Source organism: Ahaetulla prasina, chromosome 6, assembly GCF_028640845.1.
Source record: "Ahaetulla prasina isolate Xishuangbanna chromosome 6, ASM2864084v1, whole genome shotgun sequence".
NCBI classification, from domain to species: domain Eukaryota; kingdom Metazoa; phylum Chordata; class Lepidosauria; order Squamata; family Colubridae; genus Ahaetulla; species Ahaetulla prasina.
In genome coordinates this window covers 61,727,759-61,755,564 of record NC_080544.1, presented here as the reverse complement: position 1 = coordinate 61,755,564, position 27,806 = coordinate 61,727,759, and the positions used below count along the sequence as shown (strand labels likewise).

At 38.0% G+C, this 27,806-nt stretch overlaps 1 protein-coding gene across 1 annotated transcript; it reads left to right on the top strand.

Moving 5' to 3' along the window:
- The first annotated feature begins 684 nt into the window (after positions 1–684).
- On the top strand, positions 685–27,103 carry ARHGAP19 (Rho GTPase activating protein 19). The gene is made up of 12 exons (XM_058189018.1): positions 685–761; positions 6,614–6,879; positions 12,267–12,347; positions 13,054–13,263; positions 13,979–14,205; positions 14,370–14,456; positions 16,649–16,714; positions 20,464–20,655; positions 21,207–21,302; positions 21,940–22,050; positions 24,042–24,110; positions 24,406–27,103. Exons 1-12 carry the CDS (start codon positions 685–687, stop codon positions 24,424–24,426), a joined length of 1,503 nt encoding a protein of 500 aa, XP_058045001.1. The 3' UTR covers positions 24,427–27,103.
- The last annotated feature ends 703 nt before the right edge of the window (positions 27,104–27,806 follow it).

Genomic DNA, 27,806 nt, shown 5'->3' with positions numbered 1-27,806 from the left:
ATTGTCAATTGCTTTGCATGAATTATTTATTCATTCTGTTTCCATTGCCAAATCAGTAAAGGCTCATTACAGGTGAACAGTAAAATTCATGGTAAAAGTTAAGAAATCAATAATTTCATACTGTAAAATATATACTAATCAATAGACAAAATTATGCAAGTAAAATAAGTAAAGCCCAACAAATCAATTAAGTTAATTTATTCAGTCTTAAGTAACTTTTGAAATGTTAAAAGGGATGGGGCAATCTTTAATTTCAACTAGACATTGCTTCATAATTTTTCTAATAGTTTGTGGGCAATACAAATCCTATATACTAACTTTGGGGATAGGGTGCTCCTATGTCCCAAATATTTCTAGTGACCTAAATTCAGTATATAAAACTTTCACGGGAGTCCTGTCATCGCAGATGTCCACCTCTCATTAAAAAACGCAACAGCCACCTCTATCGATTCCAAGCTCGGTATTTTTTCTGATCACATAAACGTCGCCTCAAAACTACAAGTCCCAGAAAACTTAGCGCAATACAGTTCCTTGCCTCTCCTTTCTCATCAGCTTTCCTATTAGTCCGCGAGAAATCGTTAAGCGGTTGCCAGGTTCGAACAGACCAATGGGTGCATGAAGAAAAGGTGGGGGCAAACAAGCTGCTCTGGAAAGAGCCAATTGACTCTTGCGATTGAACGGCCTATGGGAAAGCAAAGCGGCAGATATGAAATGGCGACGGAATCGACTGGGAGGAAAAGTGTACCTGGGCAAACCTATAGGTATGACAAGAGAGCGCCCATCGCAGATAAGGCGGCCGGGAAAGGGCTGGGGGCGCTGAAGATCGACGAGAAAGCTGTTTAGTAGTGTTTGATGTAGGAGCACGGTAGGGTAGCTGGAAAGGATGTTGAGAGTCGGGTTCCGAATGGACGAATAGATATGGCCTGCGCGGTTGTTTTAGTGGTGAATTAAAGCAGCAATACATTTTCTACTTCGTCCCTGCCATAAGTCACTATATTTCAGTAATCCCAAAGGTGCTTTTTGAAAAGGCAACTGGACTTTCTCGTTTTTTCTTCGAAGACGTTTTGCTTCTGGTCCAAGAAGCTACTTCAGCTCTGGAAGCTTCTTGGATGAGAAAGGAAACAACTTCAAAAGAAAACCAGAAAGTCCAGTTGCCTCTTCAAAAAGCACCTTTGGGACAACCTTGACCTGGATGACTGAGAATCTCCACAGACATATATTTCAGTAATAAAGTAAATGAGTTGTGTGCAAAAAGCCTAGGTGATTCCTGAGGTCTTCAGATAAGATTAAAATATTCTTTAATCAGAGAACTGCTAGTCAATGTCTGTAGTGGTACTAGTACAACCCTAGGCTAAAATGCATGAGAGTAGTTTATGAGTGTGTTGCATGAGCCCATCCAGTGTGGTTATGATTCATTATGTTCAACAATTACACCCCTCTTTCATTAGAGTACTGTATGGCTTTATTCTCCCCAATAAGCTGGAATGTAGCAGCGGTTGCACAATCCACTACAGTGCAAGCTACCCTATTATACAGTGATGTGTTAGTTTATCTTTACTTGTGTCATAGAAATCCAGAACACAGAGATAAATGGGTAGATCATAATTTGATGGATTGATAAGATGTGCAATGTTGGCTAGTTTTTCTCAAGGAAAAGGATTAGATGATTTGCCAGTGCAATTTTTTTAATAAAACAACTTCCTGTGTGGCAGCTGAATTATTACTTATAAAGTTCTGTTTTATAACTATGCTGCTTCCCTGAGAGTAGGTCCATTTTTTTGAGACACAAACTTGCTATATGAAAGGGGGCAGGGAAGAAGGTGGAAGTATTTTCTTCACCTTTTCCCAACTAGTTACCCTCAAAATATGCTACATGATCTTTAACCTCAGCCAGTGTGGGGCTTGAGTATAATAAGAATCACATATGAATAGGACAGAAAAGGAGAAAACTATTTTGGTACTGGAAGAGGAAAATAGCGAGGGTTTGAGATAATTTTGGGTGACCACTAGATTGGGAATTTGGAGAGAAAGATTCTGAGAGGTTCAAGATAGCAATATCAATAGCACTTAGACTTATATATCACTTCATAGTGCTTTACAGCCCTTTTTAAGCAGCTTACAGAGTCTGCATATTGCCCCCCAACAATCTGATCTCATTTTACCAACCTTGGAAGGATGGAAGGCTGAATCAGCCTTGAGCTGGTAAGAATCGAATTCTGGCAGTTGGCCGAATTAGCTTGCAATACTGCATTCTAAACACTGCACCACCATGGTCTGTTGGTGGGGTAGGTCAGGTAGGATTATAGTTCTTCTAGTAGAGCAAGTACAAAATGCAGGTATAGAGATGCTAAATGTACTTAAAAAGTCAAAATAGTCAAAATAGTGCTATTATAAGAAACATATTTAGATAAGTTTTATTTGCGTACCTTGAGAACCCCTCAATTAAAATGATAAAACAGAAAATAAAAAGATATGAGTTCACTTATATTTAGTTATCTCATTAACCATGTCATAAAAACTAGTGCCGTAGCCATTTTTAAAAGACATATTCTTCTGACTGTCTTGATTTTATTATCACCCTATTGTGTGTTGTTTGTTTATTTGTGTCAGAAGCATCACAATTAAAATAAGGATACTATATGGATAAAATATAAAATACAAGATTAAAATATATACAAATTAAACAGATCTTGCCCAGAAACTAGCAACCTTAATTCCCAGATGGATTACTGTAGTGTAGGATTGCCCTTAAAGAGCATTTGGAAGCTGCAGCTGGTCCAAAATACAGCAGTTCTACGCATTTTTGGATATTTGTTATACATACATATAACGTCTGTTTGCGAGCTGCACTGGCTCCCAGTGGAGTTTTTTTATGCATTTCAAGGTGCTGGCTGTCCTCTATAAAGCCTTACATGGCATTGGATCACAATATTTGCAGGACCATCTGTCACCTATCATTTCCGCTCAGCTTATCAGAACTGGCAGGATTGGCATGTTCCAGGTCTCTTCTATTAGGAAATGTCATCTTCTGGGACTTGGGAATTGTGCCTTCTCTGTCAACATTTGCTCTATGGAACAGCATCCCACCAGAAGTCAGGATGATTCCAACTCTTCATAAGGAATTAAAAACCTAGATATTCTCTCAGGTTCTGGGGTCAGGCAGTTAAACCAGCCCTATATATTTATTTATTTATTATTTTAATTTTTATACGGCCCTTCTCCCAAAGGACTCAGGGCGGTTTACAGCCAGAATAAAACAACTGATACAAAAATTAAAACCAATTTAAAAGACAAAAATTCAAATTTGGCTGGAAACTATAAAAATCCAATAAAAACCCCATTTAAAAACCATTAGGCCAGTCCTGCGCGATGGAACAGAAATGTTTTCAGCTTGCGTCGGAAGGTCTGAAGATCAGGGAGTTGGCGGATACCTGGTGGTAGCTCGTTCCAGAGGGTTGGAGCCCCCACAGAGAAGGCCCTCCCCCTGGGAGCCGACATTGTCTGGCTGACAGCACCCTGAGGAGACCCTACCTATGGGAGCGCACTGGTCGATGGGAGGCCACCGGTAGCAGCAGGCGGTCCCATAAATAACCCGGTCCTATGCCATGGAGTGCTTAAAGGTGGTAACCAACACCTTGAATTGCACCACTGGAAGCCAGTGCAGCCTGTGCAGGAGAGGTGTTATATCTATCTATCTCTATCACCCGCGCGGCCGCATTCTGAACCAGTTGGAGCCTCCGGGTGCTCTTCAAGGGGAGCTCCATGTAGAGAGCGTTGCAGTAGTCCAGGCAGGAAGTGACGAGGGCGTGAGTGACTGAAATAGAACATTTCAGGTGTTTGTGGGCTATTTTTAAAAAACACCTTTTGCATTCTTTCAAAAGAATGCTAGATACATTTTAAACAGTTCTACAAAATAAAATTATATTTAATTTCTATAAAATTATAAATTGTAAGGTAGTGGGAATGAGCTGATGTCGTCTGATACCTAGGTTCCCTTTGAATGCACCAATGGAAAATGCTCCATAAAACCAGAACAAAGTTTGCCGCCTCTTCAACGTTGCTCTGTGTTAAAGAGAATGATTGGTTATAGCTTAGTCCATAAATTATAAAAAGACATCTAGCTATGAAGCCAATCTAATCTGGTTTTTGTTCATTTGTCCTTGAACTTTGTTTCCTTTCTCTATCTGATAAGATTCTATATCCTTGAGGATTTTACTCTGAGGGCCATCCTCTTCTTGATAACTTGAGCAAATCCTAAGCTTGCTAATTCTTTAATCAAACATGTCTATGAAAGCAAATATACAGTTGTTTATCTTTTTTCCGCTTCCCATTTCTTTCTTTTTAGTATGCAAATAGGAATGGGCACCTCTCATTCTTCCTTACCTTTAGATAGTGTGTGACAGAATTGTTAGAAAAGAGTTCTGACTTTCATTAGTGTTAGCAATAACCAAGCATATTTTTGTGCGAGGGAGTGTTGCTGATAAAGTGACCTTTCAAAATTACAAAGCCTAGTAATGTTTAGTATGGAATTTAGTAGAGAGTTAGGGGTTGCTCATATTGTGAAATTGTTCACCATAAAATAGGAATGAGATTATAAAGAGAGACAGCAATACACCACAATCCAGTTTATTATCCGTGATTGACATTTTCAAACAACAAAACATACTGTGAAGATTAATTAGGCTAAAAACATATAAGAGGTGAAAACTTACAGCTCATTTTTATACATCTAGAAAAATTAGAAATAATAAGGAAATATTTTTAAAGGAAAACCTCTTATAAGATTTGACTTCATAAACTAGATATCAAATGAGGAAGTCATGAATTAAGATTTTAAAAGGGAAGATAAAACCAAGGTAATATATAGAAATCTTGGGTTAAACATTAAGCATTAATAAATCTTGGATTAAGCTTTGAGAGCTTAATACTAAATTCTCCCAAATAAATTGAACAATTGAAATGATAAGCTCTTCAAGGATGCGGTCTACTCTCTAGTATTCCGTAAAGTTGGTTGATCTGAGTTCTGCTCTGACGCTAATGAAAGTTGATTATTTGTTAGAAGAGGGCCAACAAATGAGTCTTTGTCTTGTTTATTGTGTGTGGAATTTGCATAGGCTGCGTTGGAGCAGGCAGTTCTATTTCTGAAAACAAGGAATGAGTTCTTCTCATTACATCTCTGCTTCCCAATGCCGCACCAGAAACTTTCAGCACTTGTGTAAGAGAATTGTCTTTTCTATTATTTCATAAATGGTTGCTTTAAGATTTCATGGAAATTAAGAATTGAAATTCCTCAAACAGGCAGGCATGTACTAGCTATTAACTATGTCTTAAAAATTGGTTAGGGTTTCTTTAAATTCTAGAACATGAGGAATGAGAGTTTGAATAGGTGACACAGATGTTATGCAGACTTAGCAGTTTTATTGGGGCAAGACATTAACATCATATTGGTCTTCCTTAGAAGGACATGTTGGGTCTATGATTAGCTTATAAGTCATATTTATGTTGTCCTGTCTGACTAGCATATGTTAAAACAGTGCAATGGAGAAAAGTATTAGGTCAATCAACATTCATCCCCAGCTGTTTGAACTGAAGGGCTCCATCTTGTTTTCAGCTTCTTAAACATATCAAACAGCAGGGTTTCTTATGAAGCAGTGCTAGAATTAGATTATTCTTGGCAGCTTACTTGTTCAGGGATGAAGAGAACTGTTCTTTTCTGTGACTTACTGTTTTTGGCGTGATTTTGACAACTTCACTGCTTGGATGATTTCAGATTTAATTAGCCACTTCAATCCCAGGCTGGGATGCAAAAGGATATCTATTGCAATTTTCCACAGTGGCAAATATTTTCTATCTAGGGTAGCTCTGAATAATTTTGATAAAAATATTCCACTATGTTGGATTATTGGAATTCTCAAAAAAGGGAATTGACAGTTGACAGTTTTTTCTTTATGCATTGTATATTTCAGAAACACTTTAATTTTTATACAGCATATAACCTAACAAATGATACATAATTTTCCTCTAAGAAAAGAACTGAATTATATTTCTACTACGTTTCCCTAATATTAAACCCAGTAAGAGCAGAAAATACCATTTGATATCCACAGGATGATACTTTGGATGTAACTTTCATGCTAACTCTGTTCTGAATAATTTCCAAATGTTTGTACTGTTTTAGAACATTATTCTTGTTAAAAATGTTTCTATGCTTACATTTTAAAAAAATTGTTAAAAGCTGAATGAATGTCTTTTTAAAGAATAACTCTTAAATTTAATTTTCTCTATGTCAGTTAACTTATATGACTTATAATTGCCCAAGATTGATCAATTGCACAGTTCGTTGTTTAGCTTGCACAGAGAATGTGTATTTCTTTGGGGTAGTATAACATGCAAATTGCTGTAGTTTCTCTCTTATGCAGCCAGCATAACTAGTGTTCTGATATGTTGCATACTGCAAAAATGGGTGGAATGGTATCCTTAAAAGACGTACAGATTACATTAAAACATTATCTCTACAGTTTAAACTAACCCATTTTAGTTTGATTGCCTGCATGGCTAAAGTTTATTGCTATATTTTATACGCATGTAAGTAATGCTTGACTGTCTTCCCTAGTGATGCCATTTGCAGTTTTGTTATCTGCAATGAGTCTTCCCTTCAGCGGCATCAAATAATCTTTAATCCAGACTTCTTTGTGGAGAAGCTGAGACATGAGAAGCCTGAAGCATTCACAGAACTTGTGGTCAGCAACATTACCCGATTGATTGACTTGCCTGGAGCAGAGCTTGCTCAACTGATGGGTGAGGAAGAGCCCCAGTTGCCTGGTGGGCCTAGCATTTCCTCAGGTTTTTTCCGTTCCTTGATGTCTCTTAAACGCAAAGGTAAGTATTATGTGTTTGCTAGTGCTTTCTGTTGGCTTTCAATGATAATATGATATCATGGACTTACTTCTCTATTGTCAGTGTTTCCAAAGAAATGGATACTATTACTAGAGTTGTATCAGGAGGGCTGAAGTGTGTCCAGCCTGAAAGGATTGAATGGTGACATCACAGTTCCCTGAGGGATGCCCAGTTGGGGACTCCTTTCATATCCCTGTTCAATTGCCCACCAATGTGGTACCCATTTATCTACTGGCAGTTATCTTGTTTGGAAACTGCTGAGTTGGCAGGAGCTGAAACATGTGACAGGAGCTCACCCCGCCCTGCAGCAGCAACTGGGTCGTGAACACCAATCCTTAGCCCAACGTCCTAACCTAGTGGGCCACCACAGTCAAAGAAATTGATGAAATAATATCTTCCCAGATATTCATACAACTGCTACTCTGACCTAAAACCGGCTCTTCTTTTATAGCAAAGCCCACAACTTTATTAATAAGCTTCCAAATTAAAAATTAGGAAAGCAGTATTACAAAGATATCTATTACAATCAATCCTTAGTTTTCGCTATGGAAATTAAAGAAAGGTAATATTTCTTTTTAACATCAAATGGCACAATTGGGAAAAAATAGTCAATATTGAAGGTGCTTCTAGGAGAAAAGCCATCCTGTTCCTTATATTCTTAGTACAGGAGATTCTAGTTCAGTGATAAAACAGCTATTTTAAATATATAAAAATTCAAAGAAGATAATAGGCTAGATCAGTGTTAGCGAACCTTTTCGGCACCGAGTGCTGAAACGGGAGCACACACGGGTATGCAGGGGAGCACCAGAAACTGGAAGAGCAGCTGTCTGGCATGTATGTGCGTACCAGGAAGCTGAACTTCTGGTTTTCAGCATGTGCATGTGCATTGGTCACCTGGTCTTCCGGTTTCTGGTGTGCAAGTGCGCATGAAGCCCAGCTGGCCAGTGCGCATGTGTGCCCTGGAACCAGAATAGCAACAAGCGATGGCTGGTGTACCTGGAGAGATGGCTCTGCATGCTACTTCTGGCACATGTGCCATAGGTTTGCCATCATGGGGCTAGATGGACAAAATTACAACCCAGCAGCTATCGAATACTTTCTATCATAGATAGACATGTTCATTCTACCTGCCATTCCATTGGGCTGCTTAAGAATCTGGGATGTTTCGTGAGTTACTAGGTTTGGAAAAACATCCAGATCTCAGACTGAGTTGTAAAACATTTTGAATCTTGGACAAAGTAGCAGTCTATATCTTTGGAGCTGACCACTAATTGCTATCTTCTTGTACTGTTTCTTATATCTTTTTTTTGGTATAGTATCTTAGAAAAATGTTTCTGTCAATTTAGAAAATGAGTTCTGCATTCTTATCCTGTCTTATGGTTTGCTATGTTTATAGAGTCACATTGTAATCTAATTAGACTTCTTTCCAAACTGAATTCAAATATTCATCAATCTCTTCTTGCAATCTAATTAGAAGTTCCATTCTGTTCTCTCTCATAATATAATGACAGTCACATTTAAGAAATGACATTTTAGATTGCTTAAGTGATTTTTGAGTAGTCACAATATGCCTACAAATACTAACTAGAGAAATCTTTAGTTTTATTTATTTATTTAGTTTATTTAGTTTTATATTGTAACAGTCATTTCTTGGACTAAACTACTTTACATGGGAATGCTATTAAAGACCATCCAATAAGTGGCTTAGTTACTGGTTTCTACTGTACAGAAAATTTACTGCATAGAAAATGCAGTGGCTTAGTTACTGGTAATATTACCAGTTTTATATTATATCTGTGTTTCTTACTCAACTCTGGTTAGTAACAGTTTTTTGGGTCTAATTCAGAGTACTGATTTTGACAGACACCAAGTCATAAAGTGCTTTATTAGTACCTGCAGGACTAGTTTCTGCTATTTTTATCAGCCTGTCTTTATGTTCTGCCTTGGATAAGCTTTGATCATGCCTCACTTTCTTGAAGAAATGGGGAATGGAGGCTTGGAACTGCAGTTTGTTCATTGTTGTTCTGGGCTTGTAGAATAGACTTCCCTGAGAATTAAGAGTTGTTCCTTCCCTTCTAATGTTTCAGAAATGATTGAAAGAGGAAGTTTTTGATTAAAGAGCTTGTAATTGCTATGTTTTATTTATAAAAAAACTTTTTTATCAGGAGCTGAACTCAACTGGACTTTGTGTATATGTAGTTTCAGCAGCAGGTGGCAGCATCTGCTCAACCTTGTCTAGAATCCAAGCTAAATAGTTTAGGCAGGGTTAGATAATCAGAAGGTGAAAACTGGCTGTGAAGTTGAAAAACATCCCAGAAAAATTCAGTGACAACCATTCCATATGGATGCTAATGAAATTGTATATGTCTATGGAGTCATCAGAAATTACTGTTGATTGGAAGATGGCAGTACAAATTTATTTTCATGATACAAAATGATAGGCTGGAATATATCTCAGTAACTGGAACTGATGTTACTACTGGAACTAGCATGGATACAAAATGTGAAGTATTTGGGGATAATGAAACGACTTGGAGGGAGAAGTAAATGGAATATTCAGGAAAAGAGTGCTGAACAGAAGAGCATATACGTAGCTGAGGGTTGAAATGTATAAACTGCGCAGATAGATGGAAAATAGCTCAACAAAAAACCTCAACATTCCTACCAACAGGGCAAGTTATTGTATATAAACAGAGAATAAATCCATACCCTTCTAACACTAAAGATGTTGGCTAGTCTGGTAATGAAATGACTGCAAGCAAATAATCAAGCTCAAAGAGCACCCAGAGCTTCAAGGAGCATGCACCTGAAATACATTTGTAACTATAAGTTCTTGTGAATGGTAACATATAATAGAATCATATAATAGAATTAAAGCTAAAAAAATAAGTGAGATAAGAGGTGAAAGTAAACAATATGGCAAAGAAGAATTGAATGAGAAATTACTTGACAAGCTAGCTCAAGTATTTATTGTACTTAGCAGCTTGACATATATTTATATTTCAACAATGTGATTCTCCCAGGATTTTTGAAGTATATAATAATGATTATACTTACTTTTATTATATAATTCAGTATGCTAACATTTGAAATAGTTTTTTTAATCAAGGTAGATTCTATCATATTTACACACACACACACACACACACCTTGAAAGCTCAAAATGACTTCATAATTCTAACAACTGTAGGAGAGTCATATCATCTGCATGTACATGCTTGGTTTGTGTTTATTTACATAATCATTGCACATACATACAAGAGCCATGGTGGCGCAGTGGTGAGAATGCAGTCCCAAAGATGTTTTTTCAAGAGGCAATTAGACTTTCTGGTTTTTGTTTGAAGACATTTCGCTTCTCATCCAAGAAGCTGAAGCATCTTTGGGACAACCATGACCTGGATGACTGAAAATCTCCATAGACAGTTAGAATGCAGTATTGCAGGCTAGTTCTGCTGACTGCCAGGAGTTTGATTCTGACCAGCTCAAGGTTGACTCAGCTTTCCATTCTTCTGAAGTCAGTACCCAGGACTCAGGTGTTTGGGGGCAATATTCTGTCTCTGTAAACAGCTTAGAGTGGGCTGTAAAGCACAATGAAGCGGCATATAAGTCTAAGTGCTAGTGTTATACTTGTTTGATACCAGTAGCTATCTTTGCCAAAACACATCATTTTCTATGTTTTATAGAAAAAAAACAATAAAAAGTAAAATAAAAAGCTTAAACATCATCTTTTTAAACTGCCTTGCTTCCTATAATTTCAGTAATTCACAATACGGCCAAGAAATTGATTAGATTTAGTTTTCTTTAATAGCAGCAAAGTATTCCTATAATATTCATTGGTTTAAGTAAGAAGAACATGAGTTTTATAACCAGAGCTACAAAGCACTGTTGTGGTACATTAAATATAGTAGCAAAATATTATGACAAGTTGTTTTGCTTTCCTGTGATATCAGCACATACACTTATGAGGTGAATGTTAGATTCTACATATATTATTTTAAGATTGTTGTTCTTCAAAATAATAAGTTGGTTGGATGCAGGGAACTTATATGAGATTGCCAGAGCATTTCTATTACATTATATATATATCAGGATACTCTTTTCCTCTTCATCAGTTTCAAAATATTACATGTGATCTAATCCTTAAGATTTTAGCCTAATGGATAGGCCTAATTTTGACTCTGAACATGCAGAAACTGTTGGGGTAATAAACCTTGTGAACCATTTCAAATAATCTAGTCGAAGAAGTTAGTTAGTTTACTTTATTATAATTGTACCTCATACATAAAAAAAACTTTACTGGACTTGTGAGAAGGGTTTTTTTTACAACGTGTTTCCCTGGACACAACGGTGAGAAATGCGATGGAGCTGGAAAGGTAAGACGCACATTTGGCTTCTCGCCCGCTCCACTTGCCACCCCCAAATTGCATCCCTAAAGGAAGCAGGTGGCTAAGCAAGGGGCAGGAGCCCTGCATGCCCGGCAAGGGGGAGGGAGAAGAGACGGCAAGGGGAACCATGTCTCGCTCCACGCGTCTTGCTTCTCCCCCGCCCCACCTGTCAGAAATGAGTCATTGTGAGACTCATCACCACCACCACGCCATCTCGTAGAGCAGGACTCTGCAAGGCTTGCAGAGCGTTGCATGGATGTATAGTAGCACTGTCACAAGGTTTGACATACCGGCGCAGCTACGAACGGCAGGATGCCAACTGTGCCGATAGGATGAAGCTCGTGGCAGTGCTGCAGTTTGCAGAGTACTATTCCATGAGACAGCGGCGACAGTGGGACACGTCAGGGCAGCGGTGGCCGGCTGCTCGGCCGGCATGAAGAACAGAGAGGGGATGGCATGTCTCCCCTTCCCCCCGGGCTTGCCTCCTTACCTCGTGTTGTTTGCACGGCAAGCAACCAGAGGAAATGGCGGGACCGGCTGTGCATGCATATAAGTAGTTGGTGTGGGGATTATTTGGAGGAGGATTACTTTAACTCATGCGCTGAAAAGCCCCATTGGGCTTATTATCTGGAGAGGTCTTAGTTTCGGGGAAACACGGTAGATGTTTATCTTAATTAGAAAAAAAATCTTGCTGATATTCCTTCATAAACTACACAATGTGAATACTACAGTGTGAACAAGACCCAGGCATAAATATAGATAAAAAGTATCTATTTTGTGACATAGCTTCCTTTTTCCAACCTGATGACTTTTGCACTAATAATAAAAGTAAGGTTTTTTTTATTTTTTTGAAAATGGATACTGAATGAACATATATTCTAGCCCAGGTTTTACTTCTGACATTTTGAGATAGTGAATAAACCAATCAATAAAACAGTTAATATTCTCTTTAATCATGTCCTTTTTGCTTTTTTGAATTTATAGAGAAAGGGGTGGTATTTGGAGCACCACTGACTGAAGAAGGCATTGCTCAAATATCTCAACTCATTGAATATTTGCATAAAAGTAAGTAATTTTGGAAATCTTTCTATATTTCTTAAGTTAGCAATTGTGGAATAATCTGAGGCAAAAATTTGATTTATAAAAACTTTCTACATATGCTTCTAGATCTAAACATTTTCTTCTCTGAAAATAGTTTTTATTTTATGTTTCTTTTGTTCTGGTAAACTAACAGTCATCAGTGGAAAAGATCAAAATCTGAAAATAAAATTAAATGACCATTCTGTGATATAACATGAGAACATATCGGCTCAGCCACAAAAATATATATAAATGAGATATGACAAAAGTATATAAAAGATAAGTTAATAAAACTATGATTCTGTGTTGGCTAATAACGTTGGAGGACGTAAATATTTTAAAAGAAAGACACCCTTGCTTTGTGAATCAAATCTTGAACTAGACTTTAAAAAAATTCCTTTAATTGCATTCAATAGTACCTATCGCCCTCTGTCCTTGGTAATCTTGAACCCCCCAAAAATAACCAGATTGTTTCTATTTGATTTTGTACAATTCATCGACTCTTCTGTTAGGGCTCTGAAGAGATTTAAAAAGAAGAAGAAAGGTGTGAAAAGGGCCATCATAACTTAGACTGCAAAAATCCAGACAATCACTTGATCTAGAATCTAGCTCAAGATCTAGATTCAAAATTAAGAATGGTAGCAGTTACTGTATCTGGCATATGTTTAATACCTTTCCTATTACGGTGCAGATTTACGGACAGAAGGCTTGTTCCGAGTGCCTGGAAACAGTACCAGGCAACAGAATCTGAAAGAAGCTTTGAATAGTGGAACAGAAATTGACCTGGATTCAGGCGAATTTCATTCCAATGATGTGGCCACTTTGTTGAAGATGTTCCTGGGAGAATTACCAGAGCCTTTGCTGACTCACAAACATTTCCATGCACACCTTAAAATTTCAGGTAATCAATATTAACTAGGCAATTTTATCTTTATCTTTCCTGCAGGCACTTTTGAAAGAGATCCATCTTTCAAAATATCCATCTTTTTAATTCATCGGGTCATTGGAGGCACAATGACTCAGTGGCTTAATGACGATGGGAATGGTCTCAGCTCCAAGCACTGTGTGGCAGCAGAGCTCCTGTCACTCACCTCAGCTTCTGTCCATCTCACAGTTCGAAAGCATGTCCTATGCAAGTAGATAGATAGGTACCTCTTTGGTAGTGAGACAGGCTGGTGTTCTATGCAGACAGCCAGATTCCTGATGGCTCTGAACCTTCCAGTTTGCAGCACCCATTTGCAGGGCAGTTACAGGAAGGGCCTTGGGTAACACTGCAGGAAGAGCCACTTGTCTTTCTCTCTGGCACAAAACCTCCTGTGGCACATCTTGGGAAGTGTGCAAGCATCTCCTATAACAGGATTGGTATTTTTGTGAGCCAAACTACTACTCTGCAATATCACTGTGGTTTCCTGGCCACTGTAACAATGCCATATGCTAATAATAATAATCTGGTGCTTTAAAAAGGCAAGGATATTTAAATATGAAGTTTTGGGGATTCTTAAAAGAGTAATCAGAAGTTTAAAATAAATAGTTTTAAGGTATTGGATAGAATTACTGATGCTGCTGAGATTTCTCAGCCATGCTTAACAGATATTTTCCTAATTCCTGCTTTATAGAACTGATGCAGTTTGATGACAAGGGCAACAAGACCAACAATCCAGATAAAGAGCGTCAGATTGAAGCACTGCAATTGCTCTTCTTGATCTTACCAGCTGCCAATCGCAATCTGCTCAAATTGCTATTGGATCTGCTCTATCAAACAGCCAAGAAACAGGACAGGAACAAGATGTCAGCACATAACCTTGCCCTTATGTTTGCACCTCATATTTTGTGGCCCCGAAATGTAAGTATTCTGTTTAATATAACAGTAAAAAGGGGAGTGTGGGGCAAGATAGGAAGGATGGAATTGCTCAATAGTTTGACTGCTGTAGTTCACCTATTAAAATAAGCTTGCCTCTGTGATTTTACAACTTGCTTAACCTGCTCTCATTCTGCATCTGTTGCTAGGTGACTGCCAGCGATCTGCAAGAAAACATTAACAAACTGAATAATGGAATGGCTTTCATGATCAAGCATTCACAAAAGCTCTTCAAAGTAAGATCACATAGAGAGAGGAATAATCTCCAACCCTGTTGCCCTGTTTGAGGACATTATTCATTGGGGGAAAGTGTGTGCTGTGAACAAACTATGAGATGCTCTGCTTTTTTTAGAAGTGCTGCTTTGGAGGTGTTATTTATTGCTGTTGCTGGGCTTGCTGGAATTTACCTATTTTTACAAAATTATCTTTCACATGTAGAAGTTTTTAAAAAATATTTTCTAGATGTGAATGCAGGATATACAGAAGGTGATATTCATTGTTATTAAGGGTTTTTGATGAACCTAAACTCTATTTACTAAGCAGTTCTATAACATCTTTTTCTTATCAGTTATTGATTTGGTTATTAAGCCTTTAAAGACTTTTCTGTTTTCTTTGGGAAGACGTATGTATAATGATGATGATGTCTTTAGTTAGGCTGAAGTGTCTCAGAAAATGAACACTCTTTTATCAAAAGTCCGCATCTGACAGTATACAATATATATGAGAGTACAACACAGATCTGAACTCTTCAAGAAATTAACTTTCCAGTATTATGGACTAGATTTTAAATTTATAGGGGTTTTAAACTGGTTTTAATATTTATATTATTTAATATTTATATTATTTTTAATAATTTGGCTTTTAGAATAAGTTTTTTAATGGTTATCTTAATTTGTACATAAATGTTTTTTATTTGCCTGTGAACCGCCCTGAGTCCTTCAGGAGATAGGGCGGTATACAAATACGAATAAATAAATAAATAATAAATAAATAAATAAATAATGCTAAAATGTAGAAGTTTGACATTACCCACGAGAGGGCAATAATGGGGAAGATAACTGAACTTGAAGTGATACCTAAATTAAGCTATTTGATTAGAAAAAATGAACTATGGACTCTGAGCTTTGGCATGGACATTTATGGCTGACTTATAGACATTTTGCCTAAAATGAAAAATGCAATTATGATTTGAGGTTTTGATGATTTAAAAAAACTGAATAGAAAAGAGTGAAAGTTTGCTATAAGAAAGATTGCTACGAAAAAGATTGGAAACTCTTTTCTATTTCTTTCTATTCTTTTTTTTTGTGTCTTTTTCCTGTTTTCTTTCTTTACTATGTTTACTCTTTATTATAGATAGTCCTTGACTTATAACCATTTAAGACCATTTGAAGTTATGATGGCGTTGAAAGGGATTTATAACCAGTCCTCGCACTTAACAACTGTTGCATGGTCCCTACAGTCAACTGATCAAAATTCAGGGGCTTGGCAATCACCATACATTTGCAATAGCTATGACATCCTGGGGTCACATAACTGTCATTTATGACCTTCCCAGGAGTCTTCGGACAAACAAAATTGGTGGAAGAGTCCGATTAAGCATAATTCACTTCATGACTGTGGATTGCTAGCAATAAATGTTCTGATCCAAATAGTGGTCAGAAGTCAAGGATTACATGTAGTTTGTATTAGTTTTAATGTTCTTTGTAAAACTTTCAATAGAAATTTAATAAAAAAAACATTCATTTTCTATGCATGAAATAAGGATGGGCAACATTTTCCAGATTCATCTGTAGTTATATTTGCTGCAAAGGGATTGGATTTTGGCATCTCTACTTTATGGGTAGAAAGTATTACTTTATAAGTGAAAAATGTAAATTGTCATAGGTGAGCATATCATCTTTCATGTGCAATTGCCCACATATAGTCATCAAAATCACCTTCAATTCTCATTTCCCCCTCACTTTGGAGAAGTTTTATATTGAGGGAAAAAAACTATTTCTAAACCTAATGGCAGGAAGCAGATATGGCAGTGTGAAGGATGAAAAAAATATTAATTGTAACTGCCGACCATTTCTTAAAATTGGTAACCTCACATAGCATTTCTGCTTATAAAAAATTAAGTTCTGATTAGCAATTAGGAAGAAAGGCCACTTTTTTCTAAGCCCAATTGCTGATGCATTGTGTGTGACCTATGGATCAGAGAATCCCTAATTTGAATTCCATACTGGAATTATGTCAAAACTGATCTTCTCTTTGTGAAGAACTAATTGGAACCATCTCTGATACCTCTTTCAAGGAAAAGGTAACCAGAAGAAGAATCCCTGGAAATTCCTGATCAGTTCCTGTAAATCTATGTGTGTCTCTCTTGCGTATCAAGAGCATTTTGATTCATCTTTCTATTCCTCCCCTCCCCCATTTTCACTGTAAGGCTCCAGTATATATTCGGGAATATGCCAGGATACATTATTTGGACTCCAGAACTCATGCTTCAAAGGTAAGAAGTTGTGAAGGAAGGACAAAACTTGGGCATGAAGAGCAAACTGCAATCTGAAACGGGCTTCTTAATGATAACAGGAAATAGTGAGGATGGAGTCTTGTGGAGATCCATGCTTGGAGAAAAAAAGAATGGCAGAATTAAATTTTAGATTAAGCATTTAGCTTATTATATACTCTTACAAATTATGATATGATGGGTGACCTTTTTTTAATGGATGACCTTCTATCTGCATTTGGTGCTAGATTAAATATGAGAAATACAATATACACATGACAGCCATCAATCGTATGTATGACAGCCTAGACAGTCTTTATAGGTTTGAGCCAATTTGGTGTAATGATTAAGGGGCTTCACTAAAAAACAGGATAGCATATATTGTATTATCTAGTCACGGAGGCTGGCTGGGTGATTTTGATAAATCCTGCACCCAACCAATCTCATAGAGTCATTGTGAGAAAATAGGAGGAGGGATGATTATGTACATTGCCTGGAATTGTAAGTAATTCCAGTGGCTGGAATTGTAAGTAATAAAGGCAGGATCTAAACCTAATAAATATATACATTTGGATTCCTCATTGGGTAGTAATTAGACCTTGATGGCCTAAATAACTGATGGTAGCTCTATGATAGGCATGCTGGAATTATGGAGTGGGTGAGGGATGGCATCTGCTGAAAACCATTCTGGACATTTTGGAGTATTCTCCATCCATAAACTGGGAAAAATACACATCTTTTTATTCAACTGTCAACCAAATTAGTCCATTTTAGACAGTTTGGTTACAATGCACAATATTTGAACAGGAGAAGGGAAGGTCAGGCCCCAGATGAGACAGGCAGATATTGTTCTGTTACAGGATCTAAGGTTCAAATTGGAAATATTCTCATGGAAGACTTTCACTGGAATAATAACCAGCTTTATAGAATCAAGCTAGTTAGAGCCAACAGCTTAATGGTCTGTTTGAATTTCTAAAGGATGACCTGGATTTGCCAATGCCCCAGAATTTCAAAGACATTCAGCTTCTGAAATTCAAGAAACGAGGGCTCTTAGATCCTTCTGCCCACTTGGAAGACACACAGCACCATACAGAAAAAGCACTGAAAGAGCTTTTCTGCCATGTTCATAATATGCCAGACTCTGCCAAGAAAAAGAAGCTTATTCAGCATTTATTTTATTTTATTTTTTTTATTATTTAAATTTTATACCGCCTTCTCCCGAAGGACTCTGTTCACAGCCAGATAAAAATACACAGTAATACAATATAAATACGATTAAAATACAATTAAAAACTTATTAAATTGGCCAAGATTAAAAATTTAGGATAAAACCCATTAAAACCCATAAATTTAAAACTAACCCAGTCCAGTGCAGATGAATAAGTGAGTTTTAAGCTCATGACGAAAGGTTCGGAGGTCCGAAGTTGACGGAGTCCTGGGGAGTTCGCTCCAGAGGGCGGAGCCCCACAGAGAAGGCCCTTCCCTGGGCGCCGCCAGACGACACTGTCGCTACCGACGGCACCCTGAGGAGTCCCTCTCTGTGAGAGCGCACGGGTCGGTGAGAGGTATTCGCAGCAGCAGGCGGTCCCGTAAATAGCCCGCCCTATGCCATGGAGCGCTTTAAAGACGTTCACCAACACCTTGAAGCGCACCCGAAGGCCACAGGTAGCCAGTGCAGCCTGCGCAGGATAGGTGTCACGGGAGCCACGAGGGCTCCTCTATCACCCGCAGCTGCATTCTGACTAACTGAAGCCTCCGGATGCCCCTCAAGGGAGCCCCATGTAGAGAGCATTGCAGTAATCCAGACGAGACGTCACAAGGGCGTGAGTGACTGTGCACAAGGCATCCCGGTTCAGAAAGGCGCAACTGGCGCACCAGGCGAACCTGGTGGAAAGCTCTCCTGGAGACGGCCGTCAGGTGGTCTTCAAAAGACAGCCGCTCATCCAGGAGAACGCCCAAGTTGCGCACCCTCTCCATCGGGCCAATGACTCGCCTCCCAACAGTCAGCCGTGGACTCAGCTGACTGTACCGGGATGCCGGCATCCACAGCCACTCCGCCTTGGAGGGATTGAGCTTGAGCCTGTTTCTCCCCATCCAGACCCGACGGCTTCCAAACACCGGGACAGCACTTCGATAGCTTCATTGGGGTGGCCCGTGTGAAAAGTACAGCTGGGTGTCATCAGCGACAGCTGGTACCTCACACCAAGCCACTGATGATCTCACCCAGCGGCTTCATATAGATGTTGAACAGAAGGCGAGACGACCCCGCGGCACCCCACAAGTGAGGCGCCGGGTCGACCTCTGCCCCCGTCAACACTGCTCATGCATCGGTCGGAGAGATAGGAGGAGAACCACCGATAAACGGTGCCTCACTCCCAATCCCTCCAACCGCGCAGCAGGATACCATGGTCGATGGTATCAAAAGCCGCTGAGAGGTCTAATAGGACCAGGGCAGAGGAACAACATCCCTGGCCCTCCAGAGATCATCCACCAACGCGACCAAAGCCGCCTCAGTGCTGTAACCGGGCCGGAAGCCGGACTGGAACGGGTCTAGATAGACAGTTTCCTCCAGGTGCAGGGGAAACTGATATGCCACCATACTCTCTACAACCTTCGCCGCGAAGCGAAGGTTGGAGACCGGACGATAATTACCTAAAACAGCCGGGTCCAGGGAAGGCTTCTTGAGGAGGGGCCTCACCACCGCCTCTTTCAAGGCGGCCGGAAAGACTCCCTCCAACAAGGAAGCGGCCCGAATCCCCTGGAGCCAGCCTCGTGTCACCTCCTGAGTGGCCAGCACCAGCCAGGAGGGGCACGGGTCCAGTAAACACGTGGTGGCATTCAATCTACCCAGCAACCTGTCCATGTCCTCGGGAGCCACAGGGTCAAACTCATCCCAGACAATATCACCAAGACCGCCCTCAGACGCCCCGTCCGAATCGCCACAATTTTGGTCCAAACCGTCCCGAAGCTGAACGATTTTATCGTATAGATAACCGTTAAACTCCTCAGCACTTGGTGCTAGATTAAATATGAGAGATACAATATACACATGACAGCCATCAATCGTATGTATGACAGCCTAGACAGTCTTTATAGGTTTGAGCCAATTTGGTGTAATGATTAAGGGGCTTCACTAAAAAACAGGATAGCATATATTGTATTATCTAGTCACGGAGGCTGGCTGGGTGATTTTGATAAATCCTGCACCCAACCAATCTCATAGAGTCATTGTGAGAAAATAGGAGGAGGGATGATTATGTACATTGCCTGGAATTGTAAGTAATTCCAGTGGCTGGAATTGTAAGTAATAAAGGCAGGATCTAAACCTAATAAATATATACATTTGGATTCCTCATTGGGTAGTAATTAGACCTTGATGGCCTAAATAACTGATGGTAGCTCTATGATAGGCATGCTGGAATTATGGAGTGGGTGAGGGATGGCATCTGCTGAAAACCATTCTGGACATTTTAGAGTATTCTCCATCCATAAACTGGGAAAAATACACATCTTTTTATTCAACTGTCAACCAAATTAGTCCATTTTAGACAGTTTGGTTACAATGCACAATATTTGAACAGGAGAAGGGAAGGTCAGGCCCCAGATGAGACAGGCAGATATTGTTCTATTACAGGATCTAAGGTTCAAATTGGAAATATTCTCATGGAAGACTTTCACTGGAATAATAACCAGCTTTATAGAATCAAGCTAGTTAGAGCCAACAGCTTAATGGTCTGTTTGAATTTCTAAAGGATGACCTGGATTTGCCAATGCCCCAGAATTTCAAAGACATTCAGCTTCTGAAATTCAAGAAACGAGGGCTCTTAGATCCTTCTGCCCACTTGGAAGACACACAGCACCATACAGAAAAAGCACTGAAAGAGCTTTTCTGCCATGTTCATAATATGCCAGACTCTGCCAAGAAAAAGAAGCTTATTCAGCAGGTATGATTATTATTTTTGATATTGATATTTAGATTATGGCTCACCTCACAAAATAAAGATGATGGTAAAGCACCATATCATGAAAGAGCAAATGCAACAGAAAAGGTCCCAGGAAAGAAAGAGAGCCATCAAAGCAATTTTACAATAATAATAGGCTATATTGTATGGTGGTTCCAAATAACAAAGGTCACAGCTTTATTAAAAGACCCGAAGGCATCACCCAGTATCAAATTGATCATATAGGATGAGCCTCCCAAGAAAGGCATTTCACAGCAACTTTTACATCCATCTAGTATTTGTCAGTTATTTATCTTGGTCCTCTTGGCAGCAGATTTCAAAAGGAATATTTCAGGCTCAAATTAGGTAGATAACCATATGTGGGAGAAAGTAATCTTTAGATATCCTTGTCTCCATGAGAGAGATTAAAGCATGGGAATCTTTGTTAAAATAGGTGTTGGGGCAAAGAGGCATGAGTGAAAAGTAGAACTGGGCTTCAGCATGGACACTGGATAGCATCATGGAATGAACTGAGCTCTTAAGTTTTCTTCTAGTTTCAGAAGCATCCTGAAGCCCTTACTCCTCAAACAGCTATGTCCACACAGATTCAGAAACGTGCCCGAACTCGTTCCTTCAGCGGCCTAATCAAGGTAAAATCCATTCTACTATCACCAAAATTTTCTGATGTAGGCATTGCATGAAATGTGTCTTGAATACCTTAGATAATGGATGTCCAACATTTTGGGGCTTACTTGAGCCATATTGAATGAAGAAGAGTTGTATTGGGCCACATATACTATATAATATAGTTAATGTATATAAAGAACAAACTTCCTTTAACGTTTTATGATTTTGTGGAGTCATATTGTAAGCTCTCCAAGGTTGCATGCACAGCTTGTGGGGCATAGCTTGGACACATCTGCCTCCATTAAGGGCACTTATGAAAGTTGAAAATATTTTCTTCCATCTCATTTTATTATGTCTTTTCCTGCATCTTCTACGTCTTCATCAGAAGTAATAGGATTTCATTTTAATAAGCTTTCCATGGCGTAAGAGAGGCAGTATAAGACTTCTTGCAGAAAGGAAATATATTGCTTGGTCAAATGTGGGATCCAGAGTGGAAACATCTCTGCAGAAAATATAGGGAAAGTATAGGGGAAAACTCACTGGCTTTTCACCCAGAGAAACATCTCTCTCATAATGCTGGACATTTCCAGGAATAAATATTGTTCCATTACTTTCCTGCTCTCTATCACAGTTCAAAATAATTTTCTTTTCCAAATGCAGCGTAAAGTATTGGGAAGTCAAGTGATTTTGGACAAAAAGAAAAATGATACTGTTACAGAATCTGCAGGCACTAAGGATTCAAAGCATGGTAGCAAGGAGAATATCAGCTTGGTAAGGTTTGCTGGAATAAGGGTCTTGCCTATATTAATCAATGGAATTTATTTGGCAAGGGGAAATTTGTTTTACAGAACTACAGGAAGTCCTCATTTAGTGACCAACAATTGAGATTGGCAAACCAGTCACTAAGCAAAACAGCAACCGTGCTCATGATCTTACATCAGCTTTTTTTATTTTACAAACCTGTGAAAGTCATAAATGTGACGATTAGTTACAAAGTTACTTTTTATCACAATTGCAATTGAATGGCTGCTAAATGAGGCAGTTCTAGATAAGATATGATCTTACTAACATTTCCAATGTGTATCTACATTATTCTGTTTCCCCAATTTGTCCTGAAAATGAGAGTATAGAATTAGGGCTACCGTATTTTTTTAGGCGTCTTATTGGCATAAATAAATTATACACCAACTAATCCTGTACTTCAGTTATACTGGAGCTGGAAGTGCACCCATAAAATAGCTTCCATATCCAGATTGTGCTCAGCCAATACTGGAGGAGGAAATGTAGCAGAAAGGAAAGAATATCAGTAATCCTCATTTAATGACCATAACTGGGATTGGCAATTCCATTGCTAAGTGATACAATGTGATTTCGCATGAGCACAGCATACTTAATTCCATTACAGTCGTTAAATAAATCTCAGCAATCATTAAGTGAGACATCACATGAGCACAATTTGCAATTTACCTGCCATTAACTCTACTTGTTGGAAGCTATGAAAACCCAAATCTTACAACGGTGCAAGTGTGAGAACCAAAGTTACTTTCTTCAGCGTTGTGTAACTTTGCTAAACCAGATAGTTGTTAAGTGAGGATTACTTGCAAGCACATTTCAAGAAGAAAGATATGTATCTAATAATACAAATCAGCAATCACCTATGTTCTTATATTGTCCAAGCAGCTCTGTTGAAATCTGCCTGAGACCTTGACTATCAGAGTCTGAGAATTCATTCAGTTTCTTCCTGGCAGTCCATGGGCTCATACAAAAAACAACAATATCTAACTCCTATTGTATGTTGAGAGGCTCACCAGAAAAAAACAGTAATGGAGCCCAGTTAATATCAAGCTCTCTTGATATGTCTGATCCTAAAACTGGCTGAAACAGTTTTACACTGTGCAGTAGTGAGAAAACACAGACAATCCAGTAAATTCCATCAAACATAACAAAAAGTGGGTGTAGTTGTAGTTTTAAACTGAACAACATGAATTATGGTACAAGTTCTTTAAGTAGCTGACCACAGAGCAATTTTAAGGGAAATTTTGTGCATCAGATATGAAGTGGTATCTATGGATTAAAGAGGGGATAATAATAATGCCTCGACTGTGGTTTCTCCAATCAAAATTGTCCAATTGCTTTGTAGTTGTGGCATTCAGCCCCATATCTGTCATCATAGTAATATATCTGGTGTTTTACCAACCTTATAGGGCTGTTCCTTAATTATGTAGCTCATTTAATGGATGAAAATTATATTCATTTGTCCTGTCCTCTTCTGCTCTGCCCTCCCGGATTCTTTTTTTCTCTCTCTTTTAGTTAAAAGCTGTTTCCCCCATTCCTAAATTATTAGATTTTAAACTTCTATATTGTTTTATTAATATACTTGGAATTAGATATTTTTTTCACAATAAAACAGCCTTCGTCAACTCCTAGAGTTATTGGCCAACACAGAAGTTTTCAGTTATGGTTTAATATACCTCAAGATGTGCATTTGGGGGATGCTATGGTAAAATAAACTTGATTGTGTTTCCTCGGAGGATTTCTCAGATGCTTGTAGGATTGATATGACCACAATTTGTTGTGTTAAGCAATGTAATAGCTAAATTAATGTCAAAAGCTTAGAACTGCTTTGACAACTGAGGGAACTAATAAATTTATTAAATGAGTTAATTTAAATTAGGATAATTGAGGAGACTCTAAAACTGTTTTAGTTTTAAAGGTCATAGTGAAGTTCAAAGAGTCTCAGTTTACATCTTGTTTAATTGCAGACACCAGCTTCTTCTCCAGCAATTAATGTGATAAGAGCTAAACTGAAATCTCTTGAACACAGGAAAGAGGTGAGAGTTTTAACATATGTAAAGGAGCTGCATGCACAGTCATATTTATAACAAATGTCCTGGATAGATTGATCTCTTGTAATTGCATGTTTTCTTCTTTGCCATGATGTCTGTGAACTTGTATTATACAACTAAAAGTTAAATGTATATGATTGCATTTGTGTTGTCCGTCCCCGTCCCCCCCAATGATTTACAATAGGAAGTAAAAGCTAATTCATTAGGGCGTTTTTATTTTGTGTGTCTGTTGTCTCTTGAACTATGGGACAGATGATTAATTGTTTTTCTTCTGATTTAGGATGCCTCTAAAAATACTTGATTTCATGGAACTTCAACAGTATTCCACTTGAGCTGATGGTGTACAGTATATATCTAACTTCACTTACTGGAGCTTACAACTGTGTACCTTCCAGAATAATAAGACTTTCTCTGTCATAAGGACATTTCTGTCTGTCCCTTTGTTGATGCACTGGATGATATTTGTCTTTGAAGAGGTTATTATTTAATATTATTTTTGTTCCCAACTGTTTACTATTTTGACAACTGTTTGAGACTTAGTTTGCATCCTCTGTCTATGTTCATGTTTACTGGTGAAGTTTTGTTTTTTAGCAAGACTGTGTCTTTTTTTTAACCTGGCAGTTCCTATTAGCATCCACAACAGTTAATTCTTGTTTGCAGCTACGCTCCTCTTGTGATCTTTGGAAACGGCAGTTTTATTTAAATTCTACTTAGTGTTCGGAATCAGTTACATCTTTCTCCTTTCAAAGGACTAGTGATTCCGTTGCTTGTACTTGTCCTGAGAATGCCATTCTTATTTTCTCCTCAGTGCTGCGAAAACATTTTGGATGAGGCTCCCCAGCACCACCATTACATTTCCATTGTTTGTAATCCAGGCTCTGACTCACATTTTTCAGGCAGGGCCAAGGAGCTGACAGTTTAATGACTAACAATCTACTGGAAGAATACTAAAAGGCAGAAGAGCTTGTTAATGTGGAAGGCAGCTGACTTGCTCATTGGGAAGGCGGGAAGGCTGTCAAATTACTAAAAGAAATGTTTCCTTTTTCTTTTGTCAATAACAGACGAACACATGTGGGAGGAGGATGCACTGATACAGCAGTGCTGCTGTTTGAGTAAAAAAAAAAGACTACAGCAATATTGCAACTGCTTGAAACTGCTAAGTTTCTTCCTTCTCTTGAAGAATCAGAAATCTGCACTGAGCTAGGTGAACATTTCTGCCATCTTCCCAGAAAACACATTGCTGTCTGAAAGATTTGTAACATGAGTTTCATTACACACACACACACACCAAGAAAAGTCTATATATTGTCTTTTGTTTCATGCTGAGGTTTTATTTTGTTTTTAAATTTCAGGCTATATTTTCAAAAAAACTGAAGTAATATGGAACAAAGCCTGGTTCTATTTTTAAGGATTGGGGGGGGGGCTATTTGGGTTCTTTAAATATAAGGACTGATATTTTCCTCCTCTTTTAAAAGAGTAGGCTTCTAAATCTGATATATACAAGGAGTTCTCTAGCTGGCTGTAAATACCCACAAATCTACTTGTCAATATTTTAAGCCGAGCATAAAATGGTTGCTAACATTGTGAGGTCATAGTATGCAAAAATAACTGAGGTAGGGAAAACAGTAGAGAGAAACACTCTAAGTTCTCATTCTTACCTTGATTTGGTCATGTTTTACTACACTGAGAAGAATCTGTCAGGAAGATGTCCAAAATCCCATTCAAATCTTGAAAGCAAAGCTTTCTTGTGCACCATAGACAAATCATTCTTGTATTTTATGTAATACCAAGTCATTATTTGGTATTGTGTTCTTATACTCAACTATAATCCTTATGCATTCTTTCCAAATAAGTGATTACATTGTGGCAAATCATTTTTTAACTTCCATTCAAACTCTCAAAGTCTAGTTGATATCTTCCCCTCCATATCAGAATTGCAAACTCTTTTGGAGGGAAAAATGCAAACTGTACCTCATTAGTTCAGATATAATTGTAAAGTGTAAGTCCTGTACAAGCCATGAAATAATTAAGCATGCTGTGCAGGAGGAGAAAGTGAATGTACAGTTTATTAGTTAGTGTGATATGTGAACTGCTCTATCACACGCAAGGAATTCACTATTTGAGACTGCCCCAAAAAGCATTGCCTAAATGCTTAAATTATTAAGCTCATTAGTAATTCAGATCTTTGCTCTTATAATTGGCAATTCTAGAACAAATCTAGAATAATTACCTCCAAGAACTGTTACATTTTATTCTAAACTTCATCTGTGCTATGGAGAACTCTCACTTACCAATGCAATGTAATATTGTAAATAATACATTTTTAATGTTGCCCTATCTGTTAACATGAAATTTCTACATTAAATAATTCTTGGTGTTGGATCCTTGTTAACAAATTTCTCCATTTTTGTTTCTTAATTCTGGTTTGTAGCACCAAAGAGATGTCTGGGAGGTTTATAACATATTTACATTGAGTTTTAAAAGATTTTGTCTCTGGAACTGAATTCCCAAAAAGAAAATTTCTAAGTATTAAAAGTCATTGTTTTTCCAGTGTAAAGAACGTTCAAGTTTCAGGAAAGATATATTCCAATGGAAGATAATACCTATAACTCAGGGTTGGACTAGGGAATTCTTGGTGCTCTGTGACCATGATTGTTTGTTTGGAGATATTTAATTACCTAACTAGGTAACATCAGTGCCACCACTCAGAGAGCTTCTGAAAGTAACTATTGGATTGTATATTACCTTATTTATGGATAGATGTGTGTCAAATTGTACTATAGATTGCATTCATGTTCTTGAGAGTGCCTGTCTCAATTGAGTTTCAGAACTATGTTAAAAAAATCTGATTTAATCAATTTTAGATTTAAAAATTGGGTTGACTTTTTCTATTTGTTAATTGGCTCAGGAAAAAAAGGTGCCGTGCATGTGCCTCAGAAATATGTCTCTTCTCAAATTTTTCATTGTATTATCCTGATCTAATAAAATAAGCTTATTTTTATACAAATGGTGAAGTGAGGGGAAGAGAATAACATAGACTCCATCAATATCTAATTGTAATTAGAATGATCAGGATACCATTCCAGAAGAAAAAGACATTTTAAGAAGGAATTAATGAAGGATTTCTGGCTAGTTTGACCTGCAAGAAGCTTTTCGAAGTGTCATAAAATACCTGAAATGCTTTTTTTTCAATGTTTGGGGGAAAAAAAGAAATTTTGAGTAAATAAAGCATGAAAGAAAAGGCAAGAGCCCTTTGGGGGTAATACAATTCAAAGCAGTAGAGAAAGGTTTGCCAAAAATCATTCACCTTTTCCGGGCAGAACATTATTTGCAGTGCTTCAGATATGTTTTTGTTCACATGCATGTTCTGATGTGGATCTGAACAGTATATATGTAAAAGCAGAGGGGAAATAATTTCCTTTCTTCATTATTCGTGTAAATCCCAGCCTGAAATTTAACCATGGCAATGACAGTACAGGTAGACATAAAGTAATAAGGCTGGCCAGCAACTCTGAAATAACTGCTTTAATTTTAAGAGTTAAAACAAACCTAAAAGCTTAAACAAAATTGCACATCTAATTAATTAACGTGTCCACTGCTCTTGGTTTTTTAAAATCAGTTTATGGGTTCTGCAGAGAAATACCTTTACTTACGTTTTAGAGAGAAATTATATATTCACGA

Bases quoted from the DNA above. Each gene is read 5' to 3' on its own strand.
- ARHGAP19 (XM_058189018.1), top strand. From the start codon at position 685: ATGGGAAAGCAAAGCGGCAGATATGAAATGGCGACGGAATCGACTGGG. The intron at 13,264-13,978 runs GTAATCAATATT...CCTGCTTTATAG, and splicing joins TGCACACCTTAAAATTTCAG to AACTGATGCAGTTTGATGAC. The intron at 21,303-21,939 runs GTAAAATCCATT...TTCCAAATGCAG, and splicing joins CCTTCAGCGGCCTAATCAAG to CGTAAAGTATTGGGAAGTCA.